This window comes from Xyrauchen texanus, chromosome 32 (assembly GCF_025860055.1).
Source record: "Xyrauchen texanus isolate HMW12.3.18 chromosome 32, RBS_HiC_50CHRs, whole genome shotgun sequence".
Classification (NCBI taxonomy): Eukaryota; Metazoa; Chordata; class Actinopteri; order Cypriniformes; family Catostomidae; genus Xyrauchen; species Xyrauchen texanus.
Genome location: NC_068307.1, coordinates 6,979,597 through 7,002,090, shown reverse-complemented (window position 1 = coordinate 7,002,090; position 22,494 = coordinate 6,979,597). Strand labels below are relative to the sequence as shown.

The 22,494-nt window shown below is 38.1% G+C and overlaps 1 protein-coding gene across 2 annotated transcripts in view; it reads right to left on the bottom strand.

Moving 5' to 3' along the window:
* LOC127626292 (forkhead box protein J3-like) overlaps positions 1 to 22,494 on the bottom strand; it is a 163,658-nt gene that overhangs the window by 5,666 nt on the left and 135,498 nt on the right. The window contains exons 7-11 of one of the 2 annotated variants that reach the window (XM_052101988.1): positions 11,971 to 12,145; positions 8,895 to 9,299; positions 4,926 to 5,027; positions 1,189 to 1,377; positions 989 to 1,090 (exon numbers count right to left, since the gene is read on the bottom strand). In XM_052101988.1, coding sequence (XP_051957948.1) covers positions 989 to 1,090; positions 1,189 to 1,377; positions 4,926 to 5,027; positions 8,895 to 9,299; positions 11,971 to 12,145 — 973 coding nt within the window. The remainder of the gene's footprint in view (positions 1 to 988; positions 1,091 to 1,188; positions 1,378 to 4,925; positions 5,028 to 8,894; positions 9,300 to 11,970; positions 12,146 to 22,494) is intronic. The other variant, XM_052101989.1, reaches the window with a different exon arrangement.

Below are 22,494 nucleotides of genomic sequence, written 5' to 3'. Positions count from 1 at the left end.
CATAATTGTAATCTCAATTACTTTCAGTTTGGGCTTCCACGATTATTTGGCTGATATATTTGGCTTTATATTTCTTAAGGTGCATGTGTGCTTCATGCACCTGAAGTCATTTATACATATATTTATCTTTAAGCATATAGAGCAATTAATAAAATCGAGATATATGATTTCCTTTTAAGACTTTAAAAACTTATGACATGAACTGAACAGTCTTTTTGGTCAACTTTAGTTTACATTTGCACTGTTGTTTTTGGAATTGATATTTTATATAGTTTTGCTTATATAACAAAATAAAATATGTTTTTAATATATATATGTATTATATTTAAATTATATAATATTATGCAATAGTAAAATATTTCTGTCCTAATTCTTCATTTGATTAAATGAAGATTAAACCCACGAGCCCTTATTTCCCATGAAGCAAAACCTTTTAAATTTAGTTTTATCATGCCACAGAAATAATGTTAGTGCAAGTGTGTGTGTCTCCTCTTTCTACACAATAATTTAAAGTGAAGCTGGAGCGCTTTGCGTTCACAATCAAAATGTATAATTGTTCATTCATATTTTTGTGGGAGTCTGGCACTAGCATCTGCTGACAGTGCACGCATCAGAACATTTAAAAAGCAATTCACGCACTCTTCCAGACAGGAGCTGCTCTGGTTGACATTCACGGTGTGGCTCAGTCACGCAGTAATAATCGCTTACTGAAAAATGTTAACACGATTCAATTAATTGTGCAGTCCTACTATGCACCAAGTTTAATTTTTAGTGTTAGGTGTGGGTTCAAAAAGCCCCTTAGCAAGCACCACTAACAAAATGGCTGTGTTGTATTAATTAACCTGTTCGACTGTTTTGTAAAGCTAGACAAAAAACAACATCACAAATCTTTGCTATGTGGTAGGCAAAATATGTAAAAAAAAAAATGAAGGACATAATCTTATAGGGTGGTGTCAATAACATGAAACCAGCTGAAAAAAGCAATGACCTGTTATAGTGGGGCCAGCACTGCTCATGGGGGGCATATGGGGGTATCCTGGAGGACCCATCATAGAACTCAAGCTCTGTCTCGTGTCCATGTACATGTTTCCTGGAAAACAAACTGAAGTTACAATTGTGATGCCAAAATTATACCACTGTGATCCGGTGTTACATATTCGTTTTTTAGGGATGTCTGAAAAAAATCACCTGCGTTGATGTGTGAGCTGGGCTTGTTTGGATGCATGGAGCTGTGGCACACTGGAGGCTGCACTGCCCCCTGTGTCTGGATTCCAGTGTGAGCAAAGAAATGATTAATGGAGGAGCATAGGTCTGCAATCTGAGTGGGCTCCAGAGACCAGTTATTCAGCTCCGCCTGCCTCATGCTCTCTTTTAAACCTTCAGGAAAAAGATGACCAATGTCTTTCACAAAACTGAAACAAAAATCCTTGCAAAATTGCACCTCTGTGGCTAATGTTTTAAATAAAATACAGCAAAGTGAGTAATTCAATCACTTTATATATATAAAAAGAAAACAGCAAAGAAATGGCTTAGGTCTTTTGTAACTCAATTTCATAATCAATATTTTCCTGTGATATGGAGTAAAAACATCACGTCAAATGTTGCATAACATAGTAGATTTAGCTGCAAATCAGTTAGCATAAAACTTTTTTTAAATGAACTATTCGTTGATCAAACTTCAGCTTAACACACATTTACAATACAAGAAGCGTATTTCAATACCGGTAAGTGCAACACATTTGAATGCATTTACCATTATAAAATAGTCATCTATGAATCATTATAAATGTTGGGTAAGTTGAAAAATTGTAATCTACTTCAAATTACTTTGTCCAAGAAGTAATCATAAAAGGAATCTTAATATAAGTATTATACAAAGTTTTTATTTTTTCACATTTTTAATTACTTTACTTTTAAGTTACTTTCTAAAACACTTTCAACCGAAAGGTTTTTGTTATTGAACGAATGCTAAATTATTGTATTTATATACAGTGCATTCAGAAAGTATTCAGACACCCCATCAATATACTCTCCATACCCCATAATGACAAAGCAAAAAACAGATTTTTTATAAATTTAAAAAGAAAAACTGATATATCACATTATCATGACTATTAATTGCCCTTTGCTATGACACTTGAAAATCAGCTCAGGTGCATCCCATTTCTCTGGATCATCATTGAGATGTTTCGACACTTTGATGTGGCCATGATTTGGAAAGGCACACACCTGTCTATATAAGGTTTCACAGCTGAAAATGCATATCAGAGCTAAAACCAAGCCATGAGGTCAAAGAAACTGCCTGTACAAATCAAAGACAGGATTCTGTTGAAGCATAGATCTGGGAAAGGCTACACATTTTTATTTTTTGGCTGCATTGAAGGTTCCCAAGAGCACAGTGACCTCCATAATTCTTAAATGGAAGTTTGGAACAATCAAGACTCTTCCTAGAGCTGGCCGCCCAGCCGAACTGTGCAATTGGAAGAGAAGGGCCTTGGAAAGAGAGGTGACCATGAACCCAATGGTCACTCTGGTTGAGCGCCAGTGATCATGTGTGGAGATGGGAGAAAGCTGCAGAAGGACAACCATCACAGCAACACTCCACCAATCTGGGATTTATGGTAGAGTGGCCAGACAGAAGCCTCTTCTCAGTGTAAGACACATGAAAGCCCACTTGGAATTTGCACAAAAAAAGGACTGTGAGAAACAAGATTCTCTGATCTGATGAAATGAAGATTGAACTATTTGGCCTCAATTCAGATCATTGGAGTGTTGCATTGATGGGTGTACTTCAGTAAGTTTCTCCCATCTCCACACATGAACTCTGGAGCTCAACCAGAATGACCATCAGGTTCTTGGTCACCTCTCTTACCAAGGCCCTTCACCCCCGACTGCTCTGTTTGCCCGAGCGCCCAGCTCTAGGGAGAGTCCTGGTTGTTCCAAACATTTTACATTTAAGAATAATGGAGGACAATGTGCTTTTGGGAACCTTCAATTCAGCCAAAAATGTTTTTGTAGTCTTCACCAAATCTGTACCTTGACACAATCCTTTCTCTGAGCTCTGCAGGCAGTTTATTTGACCTCATGGCATTGTTTTTGCTCTGATATGCATTTTCAGCTGTGAGACCTTATATAGACAGGTGTGTGCCTTTCCAAATCATGTGAAATCAATTGAATTTGATTGAGGTGGAGTCCAATAAAAGTGTATATACATCTCAAAGATGATCCAGAGAAATGGGATGCACCTGAGCTAAATTTCAAGAGTCATAGTAAAGGGTCTGAATACTTATGTCAATGTGATTTTTCTTTTTTTTTTCTTTTTAATAAATGTGCAAAGTTATCAAAAATATGGTTTTTGCTTTGTCATTATGGGGTGTGGAGTGTAGATTGATGCAAAAATATTTGTAAAAAAAAAAAATTATAATAATAATTGAAATAATTTTAGCATAAGTCTGCAACATAAATGTGAAAAAATGAAGGGGTCTGAATACATTCTGAATGCACTGTACGTTTCCTCCTCGTTCATTTTTGTTGTCCCTTCAGCTGTCACAGTTACACAAACAAATGTACATATGAACACAATTCATGTTTTAAATGTATTCTTTAAAGGAAAGACATGTCATTGTAAACCTGTGTCAGACAGACACTTTTGGAACTTGCCTCATGCCATAAACATACCGTTTTTACATGGCTGTGTCAAGTTAAACATAGTAACCTAAACTTAGAAAAACACGTCTTGATCCCATGCATTTGGATTTGCTTCAACTGTGTTTGAATGCAATCTTATCTTGTGCTGTCTGCTGTGTGTGGTTTGTTCTCTATAAGCTGTGCGTTGCCTATACAGTTGAAATTTTCACCTACTGCCGCCTGAAGAAAACAGGTGGTACTTAAAGCATGAATTGCTCTGTGGGTATATTCCTTATTACCATCCGGGAACTTGATTTATTTACCCTTCACTAAGCTCCGCCCCCCTTGGTTACAGTCGCTCGCTCTGACAAGCTCCACAGAACTCCACATAGGAATGAATGGGAGATTGCCATCAACGGAGTGGTTTTTGCCAGAATATTCTCATAAATAGAATGGATAACATTCTTAAGTGGGCTGGAATGAAGAATGACATTGTAAGGCATGTTTAGAAAGCATTCTATTCAGAAGTGATCCTCCCTAACTATTCCCTTCAAAGACAATTACCATTCACTGCAAGAGGGCTGAAAGGTGATAACGGTCATTCACAACTCACTTTTTAAGCGATTCTTTTTGGAAATTCAGTTTGGAATGACCCTACAGCATGGATTGTGCTCCCTTCAAAAGCCCTGCAAAGTTATCATCGGCGCAGGTGAGAACACAGTCATGTGTGCTGAACAGATGTAGGGGGAGGGTGCTTTCTCATTCTAGGAAGCATTTGATTGGACAAAATGAATGCAGTCTGTTGTGTCATACATTTTTCTGGGTCCATTTAGCTGGAAGAGACTGCAGGTTTTAAATGCTTTTATCTTCTGAAAACTAATTTTGTAAACATTTACGAAGTACACTAGCATATAGATTACCTTAAATCTAATAGATATGGATTAAAAGCAGCACAACTTTAATTTTGATTTCACTGGGGTTTTAAAGGGACTTTTAACGTAATTAAATAATTCACTTAATTGAGAGTAACTGTAATCTGATTACAATAATTTATATTGTACTTATTTACACTACTTTTTACATTAAAAATATAATTAAATTACAGTTACTAATTACTTTGAATTCTGATTATACCTAACACTGATCATTATATTATATATAATATGTGATGAAGTGGAGCCAGTATCGAATCAACAGTTTAAAATGCCAAACAATAAGCATTAAGTTTTCCATTAATGTTTTGTCTCTTGGAAAAACACAATGCGATGTCTATACAAGTAAGGAGTTGTGGACTATACCTTGGAAAGGTGACAGATCCACATCAGCCCAGTTGTAGCTGCTGGCAATACGGCAGCTTTCTTTTAGTGCATCCAGGTTGGGATACCAGTCACTGGGAAGACCTGCACCACACACACAAAATAACAAGGCAGTAAAGGCTACAGCAGAGTGTCGAAGCTCCTATACACTTCCTGCTTGAGCCAGCAGGGGGAGCCATGCCCCTCTGCTACAGGCCAATTCAGCTGCTCTCTGAGGTGTGCTGCATTTGCTTTGTTCTCATTAGAGAGAGCAGTATAAATCAACCTGTGATTTACTGCTGACTGCTCCAAAGTTGCCATAAATTTTGTAATCTAAAATAAATGACTGTTAGAAGAGGCCTGAATAAATCAGCCTGTCAGGGCCATGCCAGTGTTGAGGGAAGAATGCTGAGAAAAGTACAGAAGGAGAGAAATTATAGTGAGACAGCACTGTCTTTACAACAGAGTTTTCTTAATGTCTAATAACTTGCTGAATGTCCATCTTATTTAATTCTATTCAAATGTATTACAGTATTTATTATTAACACCACTGTCACCTATTATTTTTAATATATATGTAACTTTTCACAGCGCTCGCCAGGATGGGCGGAGAAGTGAGGGAAATTCGTTGAGAATTGTTGAACATGTCTGCAATGCTGACAAAGGTTGTTGCTAACTAGGAGGATGTTGCTATAATACGTTGATCGATAACTGCCATGGAAATTAAATTAACTCAGGTGGTTACAAGAGGGGGATGTCGAGAAACAGATTATCTGGAGTCATCGGAGAGGGAATTATCTGCTAAGCAAGTTTGGGAGAAGTTGGAGGACTTGGAGAACCGTAACAGGCGGAATAACATCCGTATTGTTGAAATTCATGAGGGAACAGAGGGTCAGGATATGGTGAAATTCCTGGATGGGCTCTTTCCGAATCTGCTCGACATAACAGGCCATAAGCTGGAAACTGAGCGAGTTCACAGAGTTCCGGCTCGGCTATCCGCTGAGGGAGACAGGATCAGATCAATTCTGGCCAAATTTCTGAGATCATCTTATAAAGATCACGTTACATAAGGCATAAAGGAAGGCTTTCTTGGTAGAACCACAGCATTTTCTTGTTCCCAGACTTTGCGAATTTGACAACAGTGAAACGTGATTGATTCAAGGAATGCAAGAAGCCCTTACATCAATGGAAGTTCGCTTTTGCACTGATGTTCCTGGTCAAATTGAAAATAGATGCTAAGGATGGCCATAAAACATTTACATGCCCACAGCAAGCGATGTCCTTCATAAGGTCAATGAACTTAGTAAGTTATTTTTTGGTACTCACGTTGTAGCAAAGTGGATCGACTCACTGAACATTCATTTGACTATCTGAGGAAGCTGAATGCCTTTTTTGTTTCATTGTATTGGTTCTGCTTAAAGGCTGAAGTTTGTTTTGTGAAGTAACACTCCTTCGGGACAGTGCTGTGGATGAATCTGTACATTCTTCGTGCTTAAGCCTCTTATTAATTGGAGTTTATTTTGTTGAGTATTTCTTGAAAGTCATTGGAGTGATTAGGTCATTTGTTGTACTCATGTAGCAGTCGAATGGGCCGGCTCACTGAACATTTGTTTGACTGTCTAAGTTATTATTTTTTTGTTGTTGTGCTATTTCTGCCTAGCGGCTTGAGTTTGTGTTGTGGAGGAACATACCTTCGGGACAGCTATGTGGATGAATCTACACATTCTTTGTGTTTATTTCACTATTGGCTGGAGTTTGTTTTATAGATTATCTTCTGTTGTATAATTCTGTCTCACAAAATTTGTATATAAACACCGGACTTGAGCAATCAGATGGCAAAATTGTCGCAGGGGCTCTCATAGGCGTACACAACTTTTTTAGTTTAGAGGGATGGACCCCAGTTGGCGCTGTTGTTCGTGGGGTTAATGCACACGTTTCTCTTTTTACTGTTTTTTTTGGTTCAGGGTTTGATTATTGCACTAATGTTGGAATGTGGTCTTTATATGTGGTCTACAATAAATGTTTTCTAATATGTCAAAATGTCAAATGTTAATATGAGTGGATTGACTCTCTCCATGTGGAATGTGAAAGAAAAAAGATGGAAGGTTATTTATCTTCTTAAGCGTAAGAAATATGATATAGTGTTTCTTCAAGAAACTTCTTTCACCACAGGAAGCTTAAAAATATGGGAAGATATGGGGTGGACACATTTCATTTAGTGCTGGCTCAAGTAAGAGCAGGGGACAAATTACACTGATAAGGAAGAGTCATTAATGACTATATCTAAATCCCTCATTTCATCTGTTGTTGACATCTTAGACTCAGATCACTCCCTGGTGAGTTTAGAGGTGTTGCCACATATGGAGAAAAAGAAATCATCTAGTTGGCGCTTTAATGTATCCCTTTGCAAAATCCTGAATTCCAACAAATGTTAAAGGCTGAAATAAAATTTTAAATGAAGACCAACTGGTCCTCAGTATCCTCTGTGGGCGTGGCTTGGAAGGCACTTAAGGCAGTTCTTAGGGGTCAGATCATACAGTATGCCTCATTCATCAAAAAATACAAAGCACGAGAACTCGTGGAGTTGAAAGGAAATATTAAAAGTGCAGAGGCAGAGCTGAAGTGATGAATGTCGTCTGATGGCCTCAGAGAATTGGCCCAATTGAAATACAGATATAATACTATTTTGTTGCGGAAGGTGGAGTTTTGGCTATTCAGGGCAAGACAGTCAAACTTTGAGTCAGGGGACGAAGCAGGGAAACTTTTGGCTAGGTATATAAAGCAGAGAGTGTATTTTTCTACCAGTCCCTCTGTGAAATCTGCTGGTGGAGATATATTTACCTCAGCCATTGATACTAATATGCTTTTAAAGAATTCTATCATGATCTCTATACTTCCATGTCTTCGTCTACTGATGAAGATATTAGAAACTTTGTGGAACAATTAGAACTCCCAAAACTGAACTGAGCAAAAAAATTCTATTGATTCTGAGATAACATTGGAGGAGCTTGGCGAGATAATTAAGGCCTTGCCTACTGGCAAGGCTATGGGTCAAGAGGGCTTTGTCACTGAATTTTTTAAAAATCTTATGCTACAGAACTGGCTCCACTCCTGTTAGAAGTTTATACGGAATCATTAAAGAATGGAAAGCTTCCCCCAACCATGAATCAGTCTGATTCTTAAAAAGGACAAAGATCCAAGTGAGAGTTACAGTCCAATTTCCCTGATCCAGCTAGATCTTAAAATATTGTCAACAATTTCAGGTGGAGTTTATTCGGGGCCACAGCTCTTCTGATAACATTAGGCGTTTCATCAATATCATGCGGTCAGTGGCAAATGATCAGACTCCGGTCGATGCCATCTCACTTGATGCCGAAAAGGTGTTTGATATGGTAGAATGAGATTATCTTTTTGAGATTTTGGAAATATGCGGGTTCGGGAATACTTTTATTGGATGGATTAAGTTACTTCATAGACACCCAGAAGTGGTGGTACAAACTAACGATTCATTTCTATAAATTACTATTTTACTCAGGATAGGGTCACCCGGCAGTGTCGTCCTCTTTCCCCATCATTGTTCTGTCTTGCCCTGGAACCATTAGCAGTCGCGATAAGAAAGGAAGATGATTGAAGATGAAGATGGGAGGAATGGCGCACATTGGATAATATGGTAAGAATACAAGCAAAGGTGTTAACGTGCAACACGAAATTGGGAAAATGGCCAAAATTTTACTGTATCGATTGGTTTATGATTTAACCATTTATGACCTTACTCTGATAAAAGAAAGCCATTTACATAACCTTAGATGTTGTCAGCTTATTAAGCATAATCGGTGCAAGGTCATGGACTAAATGCACTCAGAGAGAGCACTAGAGATAAGAACCATCACAGAAAGATACACAGAGAGACAAACGTACAGACAGACAGACAGACAGACAGAGAGACAGACAGCCAGACAGACAGACTCTTACCTGCATTGCACTGCATCTGTTGCTGGGCAGGATGGGTCTGGTGAGAAAGATTCTGGTGTTGCTGTGCTGTGTGCTGGCCGTGGGCCTGGTGCTGGGAGGGATGCTGTCCATGCTGGCTGTGCTGGGTATGCTGTGGGTGTTGGCTGTGTGCTGTATGCGGGTGCTGGCTGTGCTGGGTGTGAGGGCCAAGCTGGGAGAGGTGCTGTCCATGAGGTGAGTTGTGGGCGGAGTGAGGGGGGTGGGACAGAGGCACCTGGCTGCCGCTGTTGTGAATGTTGTTGTGAGAGTTAGTGATGCTGTTCTGGTTGTTGTGAGGGTGTGTGCTGATGGTGCTGCTGGGGGAGTGTTGGTAAGAGCAGGAGGTGTGGGTCTGCTGGGAGGACTCCGACGGCATACCCATCAGACCTGTAAACATCAAACATATATTACCTGCTTGTCAAGGCTATTTAATACTAAGAAAAATATCATACTTAAAGTGTAAATACAGCCTACTAGACCTGCCAATATCTAGTATTTTGTAAAAGTGAAAAATCAGACACTGCTCTTGGCTGGATACATTTATTAGCTTTAAAGATAGTAATTTAAATTAATATAGCTTTGCTATATTTCAATACTTTTTTCAATTTTTGAACGTTAACTTAATTACTTGATACTGCTGTTAAAAATTAAAGCATTGTTTTATTCATTTGTATCTTTGTTCAATTGGTTTTATTTGCTTATTTGTCTTTGTTAATCCTGACTGTAATCTCCTATAATTAGGAGAGAACCTGAAACAAATGTCACCTCTGTATTTTGTTGTCTTATCAATATTGGTATTGAGAACAGTCAAAATGAATACCATAACTGAAAAGTACTCTTCAAAATTTGAATCGAATTAAATCGGAATCTATTATTTTTCACTGCCGCCAATGTAATGCTTTTGGTTTATTACGTCTACTAGAAGGGCTAACTGGGGCATACTAACCAGCTAAACCTTGACCCCTTGGCTAAATCACATTAGCCACTTTTCCACCATAGGGCCGAATGGTTCTCGTTGCGAAACAATGCCATTCCGAGCCAGTTGGCATGGTTTTTCCAAAGTTGTGCATGAATGTGCGTAACTAATATTTCAGTTGGTGATGGCATGAGAGGTAAACATTGGAGGGGGTGAGCTATGGAGGATGATCGATATTACATTTTTAGGACTGATATTCTCCCAGATTTTGTCACATGCCACCGGATATGAAAACACAGAAAGGAAAAAGTTCCCAGACTAACAAAAAAGGACATTTATTAACAAAATATTATACTCATCATATAATGATATATTGAAAAAATTTATACATTATAGAAAAATATACTAAACTAGTTAAACCATCATCATAAAACCACAAAGAATATATATATTTCTTATTTTTATTTTTTTTACCAACAATGTTTTATTTATTACATATTAACCTCAACATAGCAAACTTTGCCAGCTACCTAGAAACATTCCACTGGCACGGTAGAGCACGGTTATCTAACCATGCTGAACCATGCTCAAGTGGAAATGCTAACGGTGCTCAGAACCGTTTGGACCAATTAAGTCGTAGTCTTTGTGCGAGCAACAAGTGTATGAATCTGGCTCACAACTTTTCCTGATCTTGTTCCTTCCACTTCTCACCATCTATCTCTCTGTCCCTCTCAATTAAGTGGCAAAAAAGGCACAAAAATGAAATATGATTTTGTCTCTTTTAAAATGTATTAAGGCACCAACACGGCTGAGGTGCAGAGACAGTGGTTAAGCACAGGGTCATCATTTGTCCTATTAATTCATCCCAACTCCCTCTGCAACTTTTCATTTGTGCTGTGATTGTTTTAAACTTGTGTCTAAAAAGACCCGGCAAGCTTCCAACATCTGCACACTCAATAGCAATCACCGAAGTGTGCAGTTTGCGTTCTTAAGAGGCCCTGTCCATCATGGCACTGTAAACCTATTTCAGTGGAGAGCTTTTAGAGCCAACTACTGGCCCTGCATTGCTGCAATCGCCAGAGAACACTCATCGGTGGGATGATAGGGCTGCATCTCTTATCAGCAGAGAAAGCCTATTGTCCAACCATGGGAGAGCACAGAAAGCAATTAGTCAGCAGCCCCCCTGAATAATAATGCGAGTTCATTACCTATTATCAAAGCCAGTGAATTAGCTCAGTGTCTCTAGCAGTGGGGTGTGAAATCCTCTCGCTGGCTTTATTTGCTCATTTTAATTGCCCAAGCTTGTCTGACTAAGAGATTTTACTTTGACATGCATAAAAAGGTAACAACTTTCAACTAATAAAACATAGATGAAAGATTAAAGAAGCTCACATTGGAAACATTAACATGAAAAGCATTCATTTTGCGCAAAGTAGGTTAGACGTGGGTGCTCGTTTGTCGTTGCACATGACATACGCTTGTCAAGCGCTTTTTGTACATCAGTCAATCAGATTACAAACAACAGGCATTAACTTATAAAAGACAGGCAAGCTTGCAGTGAACCAAGTCTAGCACTCAGTTCTCCTATATCATGAAAGGTTTCCATTTGAAATGGTAAACTCTTGTCAATCAAAAAGAGTTAACAGCCCACCCAAGCTATATCTTCCATTGTAATCCATGACATAAAATACACAGCAGCTAAACATGATCTAATGAAAACTTTATCGAAAAAGCTTTGAAAAACAAACGATTATTAATATTATCTTTGCATTTTTTTAAATATGATCTAAGCAAACAGAGAAAAATGATCCCCTAACCTTAGCATGCACAATCGTGAGATATTTTGACACTGAATCTGCGCCCACAGAAAGCTCTGCACATTTCTTCAAAATTGGAACGCCCAGTTCTACACACTCCCTGCCCCTTGTGTGTTTGTATATTAAATGTTTGGTTAGATTGATAATGATTTCAGCTAACAATAATAGTACTCTCCACTGCGTACAACTTTTAAAAATATTGATTTACAGATTTTCCACAAAAATCAGCACAAAATATGCAAAAACAAGTCTGCAGGTTTCATTAGGGCCTGGTCATCATTCTTTTACTGTAGAATCTGATGGAATGGCCAAGTCTAAAACTCACCCTGTTGGTTGTAGGACTGCTCAAACACAGTCTTGTAAAGGCTGCGGAATGAGGCACTGAGATCTTCAAAGTCAGAAAAGAGCAGCTGCTTGTCACGGTCTGGTATATTGTACTGGGCCTGAGGGGGCTGCTGCAAGCTCATGGATTGGGACACCGGCTCTGGATGACTCGTCACCTGAAAGCAGGAGAGGAGGAGGATGATGATGGTTGTGCAATGGGAGGAATGGAAGATTAGCTACAATGACAGAAATCAGCATTGCCACTCTTAACGGCAGCACTGCTCAGCCAGGCCCTGTGACCGGCAGATTAGAGCTCAGATAGAACATGACAGCACTGACTAGAGCACTCAGCATCACAGCAGAGGAAATGAACTGCAAGCCACACTGAAGTGCAATATGCAGGAGTGAAATCTCAGCATAGGCACACCAAACCTCTATTGCAGACTCTTGACCATTTATTTATGAGCATGGCAGAATCTGTACAAAACCACACAGACATGATCAAAACAGACATGGCTTCTAAGAGTCTCTATGAAGTTGTTGTTTTTTTTTGTTTGTTTTTTACAGCTATTTATTCTACAAATAAGAGATTGGCAAAGCCAACTGAGCAATACAAGCGAAATCGACAGCAAGATCATAAAACAATTTGTCCAAACATGCATTGATTCATAAAACAAATCCTTCTAAAAGATAAATATCCTTCTAACAATGAATGTTTCAGGGTAACCAACCATTACCAATTTGCTGGTCAAAATGACTAGACTTTGTGTCAAAATATAAAGATCTTTGAAACTATGAGTGTGGGACTCCAAAGTGGAGCTTCTTACTGTTTTGATTCTACAAATATGCCTTCATGCCCAGAATGATTGATTCATTCATTGAATGGCACACAAGGTCACCATAATGCTGAGCATATTAGTGGCTTCCACAAGGGCAGAGGATCTGCCATGTCTAGTTCAAGACAACAAGTGTTTGACAGACTAGAGAAGCAGGCAAAACAGAGTCATCTGCCACTCCTCCGAAGTCTAATTCTAGCTGTTGGTGTGAACTGGTGAGGGGAAATTTATGTATTCTGAACACAGTGCAAAGCTAATACAAACAAGTGTCAATGACAGATAATTGTTAGCACCAGTGTTCTCCCCCAGTGTTTAACTATTTTCTATTTGTTATAGAAAGGTCACATTAAAACGTTTTATTATGCCTTTATTTTTGCTACTTTTCAAATGCTTTATATGTAAAGATTTTATGTTTGCTAGCCCAAGACCCAGATTTACAATACTAAACTAAGAAAATCTATTATAAAAATACATATTTTTACATGTTTAAAACTTTGCTATTATAAACAACGTGAAATAATTATTGTATGATTATGATTTCTATAATAAATAAATAAAAATCCCACAGTTTTGGTGTCATTTCCACCACACCAAACAATTTTGCCCCTAACAAATTTTTTTAAAAAAGTTAGTATATTTGTTAACCAAGTCAACAAATGGGTCAGTGAAGAGCACCTTTGAGATGAAATAGGAGACAAGTGATGCTTGAAGAAAACAAAGATAATTAAAGGTAAATAACACTTGTGAGCATAATAGTTTTATTGGGCACAATTTTCAATCAAGGTGTAATTTTTCCAAAGTAGGCAAAAAGTGTGAAAATATTGTTTAATTGAGTGTAATGTATTTACGATACATAAAAGGCTATGAAATTAGTCTTAGCAAGACAAGGGAGTCAGTTTTATTTATTTTAAAAACTTTAAAAATTAAATTTCCATTAGAGATGCTACAATACCAATTTTTGAAGACAGATACAAGTACCAAATACCTAGTTTAGCATTCTATTTGTATTTTATATATTGATATAGCCAATATTAGCATTTTAAATGTTGGGAGCTTCATTCAGGAGCAGGTTTGGTTATTAGCAATAATTAATAATTATCAAAGATAAGATGAAAACTGCAGTCCACAAGCGCCACCCAACCAACCTGAACAACCTGGAGCAAATCTGCAGCGAAGAATGGGCCAAAATCACTTTGTCACTGTGTGCAAAGCTGGTACATGTGTATCCCAAAAGACATAAAGCAGTTATTGCAGCAAAAGGTGGCTCGACCAAATAGGGTTGTGCCGATGGACGATATCATCATCCATCGTGATGGCTGACCAACATCACGATGTAGAGCCACCATCGTGATGCCACGCCCCCTTTTGCGAGTCTTGCTAGTGTGACTCACTAGTCTCTTCTATAGTTAACCTAAAAACTTTGCAGGGATTGCTCTGTAAATTAAATTGAGAATATAACTAATGCATATATGCTATTTTAAATACTGTAGTATATGCCAGAGACGTGACGTGTTAGTCTGTGAAAATACCGTGTCAGGCAGGCTGCACAAATATTGATCTTGACATTGTTAGCTTCTTGTCTTTTTTTTTACATGTCTTACACTGTACATTTAGATTAAAATATGTTATGTTGTAGGCTACAAGAAAATAGCCTTTATTAATTAATTATTAGTAGTTGTAGTGTCTCAAATCTTGCTCATTGTCACATCTCTTGTACACTGAAACGGCAGTTTTGATAAACCCAGACCAGCGAACGTCAAATAACTTTTGTCTGGTTAATACTTTTAAAGAAAAATTTCCTTGGCCATAAATCCATAATGTCAAATCAAATGAAAGAAACAAGGTGAATATGAATAACACACATTTATTAAAACATAGAAGAACAACAAATAATGAACAAGAATACAGAACAACACTCAGACCGAAACTCGGCATTAACATTTCACTTATAATTAGCAGCACAATTAACTTCAGCACAGACTACAAAAGAAATTATGTTATTGAAATATTGTAAAGTGGTCATATGAACTACACAAATGAACATTTAAAAAATAATATGCAAAATCGAATAGCTCCGCAACGGATGGCGAAAAATGCGTAAAGAAGTCTAATATCTTTCACCATAGACCATGTTTAAATTTCGATGTTTCTGGCCAGAAATACCAACATATTCACTTTATCTGGTTTTAATAAGCTGCAAATTGGAGTAACTACACTACCCGCTGTGCTGAAGACCCGCTCTGATGGAGTACTGGTAGCACATATGCACAGATATTTCTGTGCTAATCTTGCCATGAACGGAAACCTTTTGTCGTTCGTTTTCCACCAAGTCAGCGGGTCCTCTTCCCCATCAATGGCCATTTCCTGCAGGTACATGGTCATTTCTGCCTCGACCTTTTGCTCATCAGTGAGTAAAATAACGAAATTATAGTTTTTAAGTGGAAAATAGTATTTATGTAAAGAGATATATTAAAATAAAAAGTGAACAACTCTTCTTAAATGACAGCTAAAAAAAAAAAATGCTTCACGTGTCGTGCAACCTACTGATAAAGCGCAAACGAGTCATTAGTTGGGTTAGTAAAATAACGAAGTTATAATTTTTCATATAATCTTTGAAAATTATATGAAATTATATAATCCCACGCCCCACCCCATCGACGATATCATCGTCCATCGCGATGTTTTACTGTCAACATCGTCAACTGCCAATTTAGGGGACATCGCCCAACCCTACGACCAAATATTAATGTGTGGGGGTTGTATACTTATGCAAGCAAGATATTTCAGTTTTTATTTTTCATACAAATATTTCCCAACAAAAAAACAATGTCACCTTACAATAATTGATTTTGAGTTTCAGTGTTATAAAATAAAATATCAATCAGAATGAAATTTCAGTGTACCATTTGTAATTCGGTAATATGAGAGAATTGGTGAGAGGTCTGAATACTTTGCAAGGCACTGTATTATTAACAGCAATGAGCAGACTCGGCAATCCGTAAACTGTACAAGCAATAGCCTTGCTACACAAGAATAACACACTATAATAATCTATCTCTGCCCAGAAGAAAACCTCTTACTTGAGTCACATGAGGACACGGGTAGAATGTGTATTCGTCTGCCGTTTGACTCAGTCTCGGTTCCTCGAAGCTCGGGTGATGACAGGAGGCCAGTTCCTCACTCTGTCAACAGGCGGTATGGCGGCTGATTCTCGGCAGGCTGTCTGAGAAATCAGCAAAGTCAACTCAGTTGAAGAGGGAAGGGAAATCTTCTTTCTTCACTTCTGCAGGCAACTGTGTGAGACACGGATTACTCAGCAGTCTCCTTCGGATCCGTTAGCATGATTGTTGGAACACGGATAAATCTCAGCTCGTCCAGCGATATTGAGATTGTATGGTCTAAGTTCAGGTACGTACGTTACTTCCTTGGGCAATGAGGCTACACCTAGGAGCAGCAGGGCTGCAACTACGCAGATGAGGCACATATACTGATGCTGGAAGCAAAGCTTAGAAAGATCTCCAATGTTTTTATTCTCTCTATGACGTCATGGTGAGGGGCACGTTCTGTCGTGCGTTTCATCCAGTAGGAGTTGAGAGTTCGATACTTCAGATTTTCACACATAGGTGTAAAGTGAGCAGGATTTCATGGGATCTGTTGTCTGTTTTGGACTTCCTTTGTTTGATTTTGGTGTTGTTGTTGTGGTTATCAGGCTTTGAGTGTTCCTATAGGCTGCAGTCAGGCTTTATAACTGTATGTAGGCCTGCCTTTGTCTCCTATTTGTTTACATGAGGCCCAACATAAGTAATTAAAAATGAAAATTTAGGACCATTTTACCAGGGTGTAGCTTAACTATAAAAGTACCAGCTAACATGTATAACAAGTTATTCATCCTTTAACTGTGTTATTTACGCATATTGTTCTGGGCTTTCACAAAGTGGGCAATGCGGCCTTAGAATTGATTGTCATGGTCAACACTTATGTTATGAACGTTAGATGTTCGTTTGATTGATTTATCCTTTGGTGTTGTTGGGCTAAGTAAATGTGACAGACAATAACTACTATCCTTTTTCCAGTATCTTCTTTACACATTACACATGAATTTTGGAGTCACAGTCTAAAGAAAGCAGTCAGGTGCAAGTCTAAAGAAAAAGCTCTTTTGCTCTCCCTCAAACTCAAGCATGTGGAGAGAGAGAAAAGCTGCATATATCACATAAAGATGAATTCAATGAAATATCAATTTCTAGTTTCAAATGGTTTTCTTTCTATAATTTCTTGCTGATTTTTCATGTCAAAATGGCACAAAGCATTTGGAATGATCCCTTAAAAAAATCATGCACATCCGACAAGCGCTTGGAAAAGCAATCTCTTGCTTAAACACACAAGCGTGCAAAGAAACAGAAGTTGCATATACAGTGGTGGCCAAAAATATTGGCACCCTTGGTAAATATGAGCAAAGAAGTCTGCATTGTTTATCCTTCTGATATTTAATAATAATAAAAAAATAAATAAAATAAAAAGTCTAACCTTTAATTGAATAAAACAATTGAAACCTTTTATTCAATAATTCTGCAACCTCCCTTTGCCAAGATAACAGCTCTGAGTCTTCTCTTATAATGCATAATGAGGTTGGAGAACACCCGACAAGGGATCTGAGACATTCCTCCATAGAGGATCTCTACAGATCCTTAAAATTCAGAGGTCCATGTTGGTGGACTCTCTTCTTCAGATCACCCCACACATTTTCTAAGGGGTTCAGGGGACTGGGATGGTCATGACAGAACCTTGATTTTGTGGTCAGTTAACCATTTCTGTGTTACTTTTTTTTAATGTTTGTTTTGGATCATTGTCCTGCTGGAAGCTGTAAGCATTCTGGCAAAGGCATTCAGGCTTTTATTTTTTTTATCTGTTGGTGTTTCATAGATTCCGTGATGCCATGTATCCGAACAAGATGTCAGGACCTCTGGCAGAAAAACAGCCCCACAACATTAAAGATCTAGCACCACATTTAACTATGTGCATTGGGTCCTTCTTCATCTCTTTGTGCGCCAAATCCATCACTGGTGTTTGCTTGAACCATCCTCCTCACTGTGCGTGGAGACAATATAGACACATGTCCTTTTCCAGGCCGATTCTTAAGATCTCCTGTTGATTGGAACTTGTTAATTATTGCCCTGATTGAGGAAATGGGCATTTTCAACGCTTTGACTATTTTCTTATAGCCACTTTCCATTTTGTGAAGCTCAACAACCTTTTGTCGAACATCAGAACTATATTCTTTAGTCTAACACACTGTGATGGATGATTAAGGGAATTTGGCCTGTGTGTTACCACATATTTATACCCCTGTGAAACAGGAAGTCATGGCTGAACAATTTCATATTCCTAGTCAACCAGGTGCACTAAAAAAAAAAAGAAAATAAAAAAAAATAAAAATTAATGGGAATATATTCAGATATAGTTTACTCATAAGAATTTCTAGAGGTGCTAATAATTGTGGCCAATGTGTTTTGGGGAAAAATATTAATTCAATAATTAAATATTTCCCTTCTTTCAATTAATTAACTTCAAGTAAAAAGGTAACATTTTTGTGAATTTTGAATGCAAGATCAAAAGGACAAACAATGCAGATTTTTTGCTAATATTTACCAAGGATACCAATATTTTTGGCCACCACTGTATAACAGGTAAAGATTAATTAAAAGAAAGCTGATGAAATGGTTTAAACACCAAAATGTTTCTCATGTTTTCAAACTAGTCTTAGAAGTACCATCCACAGCACGTGCAGCCACGTCATTATGATAATATACTCAGAAATACAAATAATGACAACAAAAGAGTACGAGAATTGTCAGATGTTAATTCAGTACATTTTCTGACGCATTTGGCTAGAAATCTGGCTAACACTATTACAAAATGGATGCGAACAGAAGGACATGAGGTCACTTGCTAGTATGCTACATTAGTAATGGAGAGCACTAATTGTACACAAGAAATATGAGCACTGGGATTGAGATGACACACTATGCATCACTGTAAATATGGGCACACATAATCTGGTTACGTTCAAACAGACCTCAGTGTTTGAATCAGCTGGGCTAGAGGGAGAGATGGAGTTAAAAAAGACAGACAGAGCAAAAGAGCATTGTCTGGTCTGCTGAAGTGAATCTATCAGTGTTTGTGCTGGATCAATGCTGAGAGCCTGGAGCGATGAACATGCAGGGATTCAAGGGAACCACAACAAAGAGGTGGCATCTCTGGTGGGAGGACATCAGAAGCAGCATTTCTCTTTAGCGGCAATCCATTAATATAAGCCTATCTGCCTTTCATTCCCTTAACCCCTGTGTCAGCATGCACAGGCCTTCATACTTTGGCATTCTGACAAACACACATTTTATGGAAGGCTGGTTCTCAAAAAACTGAGCTCCAGAATGAGACTAAGTGTTCCACAACCTCTCCACATTCTAGATAGTTTACCTCGTGGTACGTGAAATTTTTTAATATATATATATATATATAAAAATAAATAACGGCACTCCTCTTTCCACTGCCCCTCCCCAAGAGGCCTCCAAAAATGCTAAATAGCAGCCCCATTTTTTTAATAAGTTGCCTAGCCTTCTATATGACATCTCCTCGAATACCAATACCCTGCCCATCTCTGTGCACCACTCTTGAAATGAGGGCGCTCCAGCGGACTTCCATCCCCTAAGAATGATCAGTCTGTCAATCGTAACACTGGCTACGACCCAATTATTTATGCACTTATCCCCTATATTAATGCCCACCCGTCTCTTAAAATACACAGTCTGGGGCAAAATGAAATTTGAGTGCCCAATACAGCACACATAAAACTGAACCCTCAACCAAAATTCTTGGATCTTAATACACCACCAAAAAACATGGGTTGTGTCCCCATCTTCTGATTGGCATTGCCAACAGGTGGGTGTGTCTTTAAGACAAAGCCTATACAATCTAGAGAGGATCCAACAGAATCGATGTAAAATCTTAAATTGCATAAGGTGCACCCTTGCATCTCTAGATGTAGACTTAAAAAAAATTTTAATCCTTGCACACACTCCCTCCTCCAATACCAAGTTGAAATCTTTCTCCCACAAGAGAAGTTGAAGCTCTGTATCCCAGACCCTGAATTAGCAGGGAGTAATACACTGATGCCTCATGACCTTTTCCAAAAGCAGTAATCACCACAGTATAAGCTGAAGAAACACTATATCATATTTCTTATGCTTAAGAAGAAAAATAACCCTTCTTTTTATGGGGTGCCCGAACCCATTCACATTCCACGTGGAGAGAGACAATCCACTCACATTTACATTTTACATTTCTGCATATTAGAAAAAAATCGATTGTGTGTAAAAAAAACAAGATTATAAATACCACATTCCAACATTAGTGCAACCATTAGAACCCAAACATCCCCCAGAACCAAACAAACAGAAAAAAGAAAAACATGTGCATTAACCCTGCGCACGACAGCGCCAACTGGCGCTCATCCCTCCAAACTCAAACAGTCCATGTATGCCTACGAGAACCCCTGCGACAAATCTGTCATTGTATTACTCAAATCCGGTGTTTTTAAATACAGTATATAATGGCACAGTGTTTCCTTTTTAGACACTCTGACAGGCAAGTTTTCCTCAATCGGAACACCAGGTATGGCTCCTCTTTATTTCACGATGACACTGCTTCTGTATTTTCTTATTTTTCATTTTTTTATTATAATACTCTGATCTACATCACCTTAATCTGTTTGGAACATTTGGAGAGCATCTGGACTGTGCGCTGTTGTTTCTTCCTCTCCTCAATCAAGTGCGAGCTGAAGTGCTGCTCTCCCGTGTCATCATTATTATTTAAAAAGATCTCATGTTGTGTTAAATATTCTACAATGAAAATTTTTGCTGACAATTTTTTTATTGTCGACGTTGTCGATAATGTCAACTAATCCTTTCAGCTCTACCCCTGGAGTTCGCTAGTTCGAATCCCAGGGCATGCTGAGTGACTCCAGCCAGGGCTCCTAAGCAACCAAATTGGCCCAGTTTCTAGGGAGGGTAGTCACATGGGGTAACCTCCTCGTGGTTGCTATAATGTGGTGAGTTGAGCATGGATGCCGTGGTGGATGGTGTGAAGCCTCCACACGCGCAATATCTCTGTGGCAATGTGCTCAGCAAGCCACGTGATAAGATGCATGGGTTAACAGTCTCAGATGCAGAGGCAGCTGGCATTTGTCCTCCGCCACCCGGATTGAGTCATTACGCCACCACGAGGACTTAAAAAGCCCATTGGGAATTGGGCATTCCAAATTGGGTGAAAAAGGGGAAAAATTCCCCCTCCCCAAAAAAGGAGCTTGCTGTTCACATGTCCGATCCTCGCATGGCATCATGTGACCCCCCTGATTTTATTCTTTTTTTAATTTAGGTATATTTCAGTTTGCTTACATATGTAAGCAACTTGATGATTCTCAATACCAATTACAATGCCACAAAATATTGTATTACTTTGAGAAATTTGAGTTCTCAAGTAATTACTCAAGGTATGAAAACTAATTATAAGAAACAGAACAAAAAAATAAAATAACAGAACAAATTATGAAAACAGTGCTTCAAGTTCTTAACAACACTATCAAGTATTCAAGTAAATATTTAGAAATAGATAAAAAAATAAATAAATAGAAATTAACAAAACTATTTAAATTACTTGTCTTTACAGTATGATTAAAGTTATCCAGCATCATACAGTAAGTAGTTTTAATTCAAGACAGCATCAGGTCTATTAGGCTGCATTTACACTTAAAGTCTAATATTTTGACACAAATCCATTTTGTGTCCAGATGTTTACATTTACATTGGACATAACTGATTGTGTTTACATTAATACCTCACCAAAACGTCATTTTCACAGAATCTTTAAATGTATTTTGCAGTTTTATCGTTTATTTGCAATACTGCATCTCTGCGAGCACACTCTTAGCTCATTTCCACTAAAATTGCCACAGTTTTTGTCTAGTTCACAGCCAAGTAGTGTTGTCAAAAATACCAGTACTCCAGTACCAAGTCGTTACTCAAACAAAAAACCCATTTACGATACCAGAATTTCTGAAGGTACCGGAGTACAGAGTACTGGGTCTACCCAGTTCCCAATCAGAGTCGGGAACTTTCGAACGCTCACAACAAGCAAAAGATAACGACAAGCAAATTAGCTGCGGAGTCTCAACTTAATCTTGTCAAAAAGAAAAGTGGAAAAAGCCAGGTTTGGAAATTTTTTGGATTTGAGGCTGATGAAAATGATCAGCCTCAAGATCATCATAGATCAGCAAAAACCTATTTGTAAACGCTGCTTTCACAATTTTCTGACGAAAGGAGGAAACACATCGAACATAATAAAGCACCTGAAAGACAGACACCCGGATTTATTCAAGCAAATAAAGCAGGTGAGTTTAAAAGCATATTATCATTTGCATTAGGGCTGAAACATTTAGTCGACATTATGTCAAAATAATAATTTCCGTTGTCTAATAGTCGTTTGATCTCATTTAACAGAACATGAAATCATATTAAACTGTAATGATGAAGCGTGAGAGCAGCACTGCAGTTTACGCCTGACGGAGGTGAACAATTACACAGATCAGTCCAGATGTACTCTAAACTTTCACAGCTTCATCTTATGTAGACCCCAAA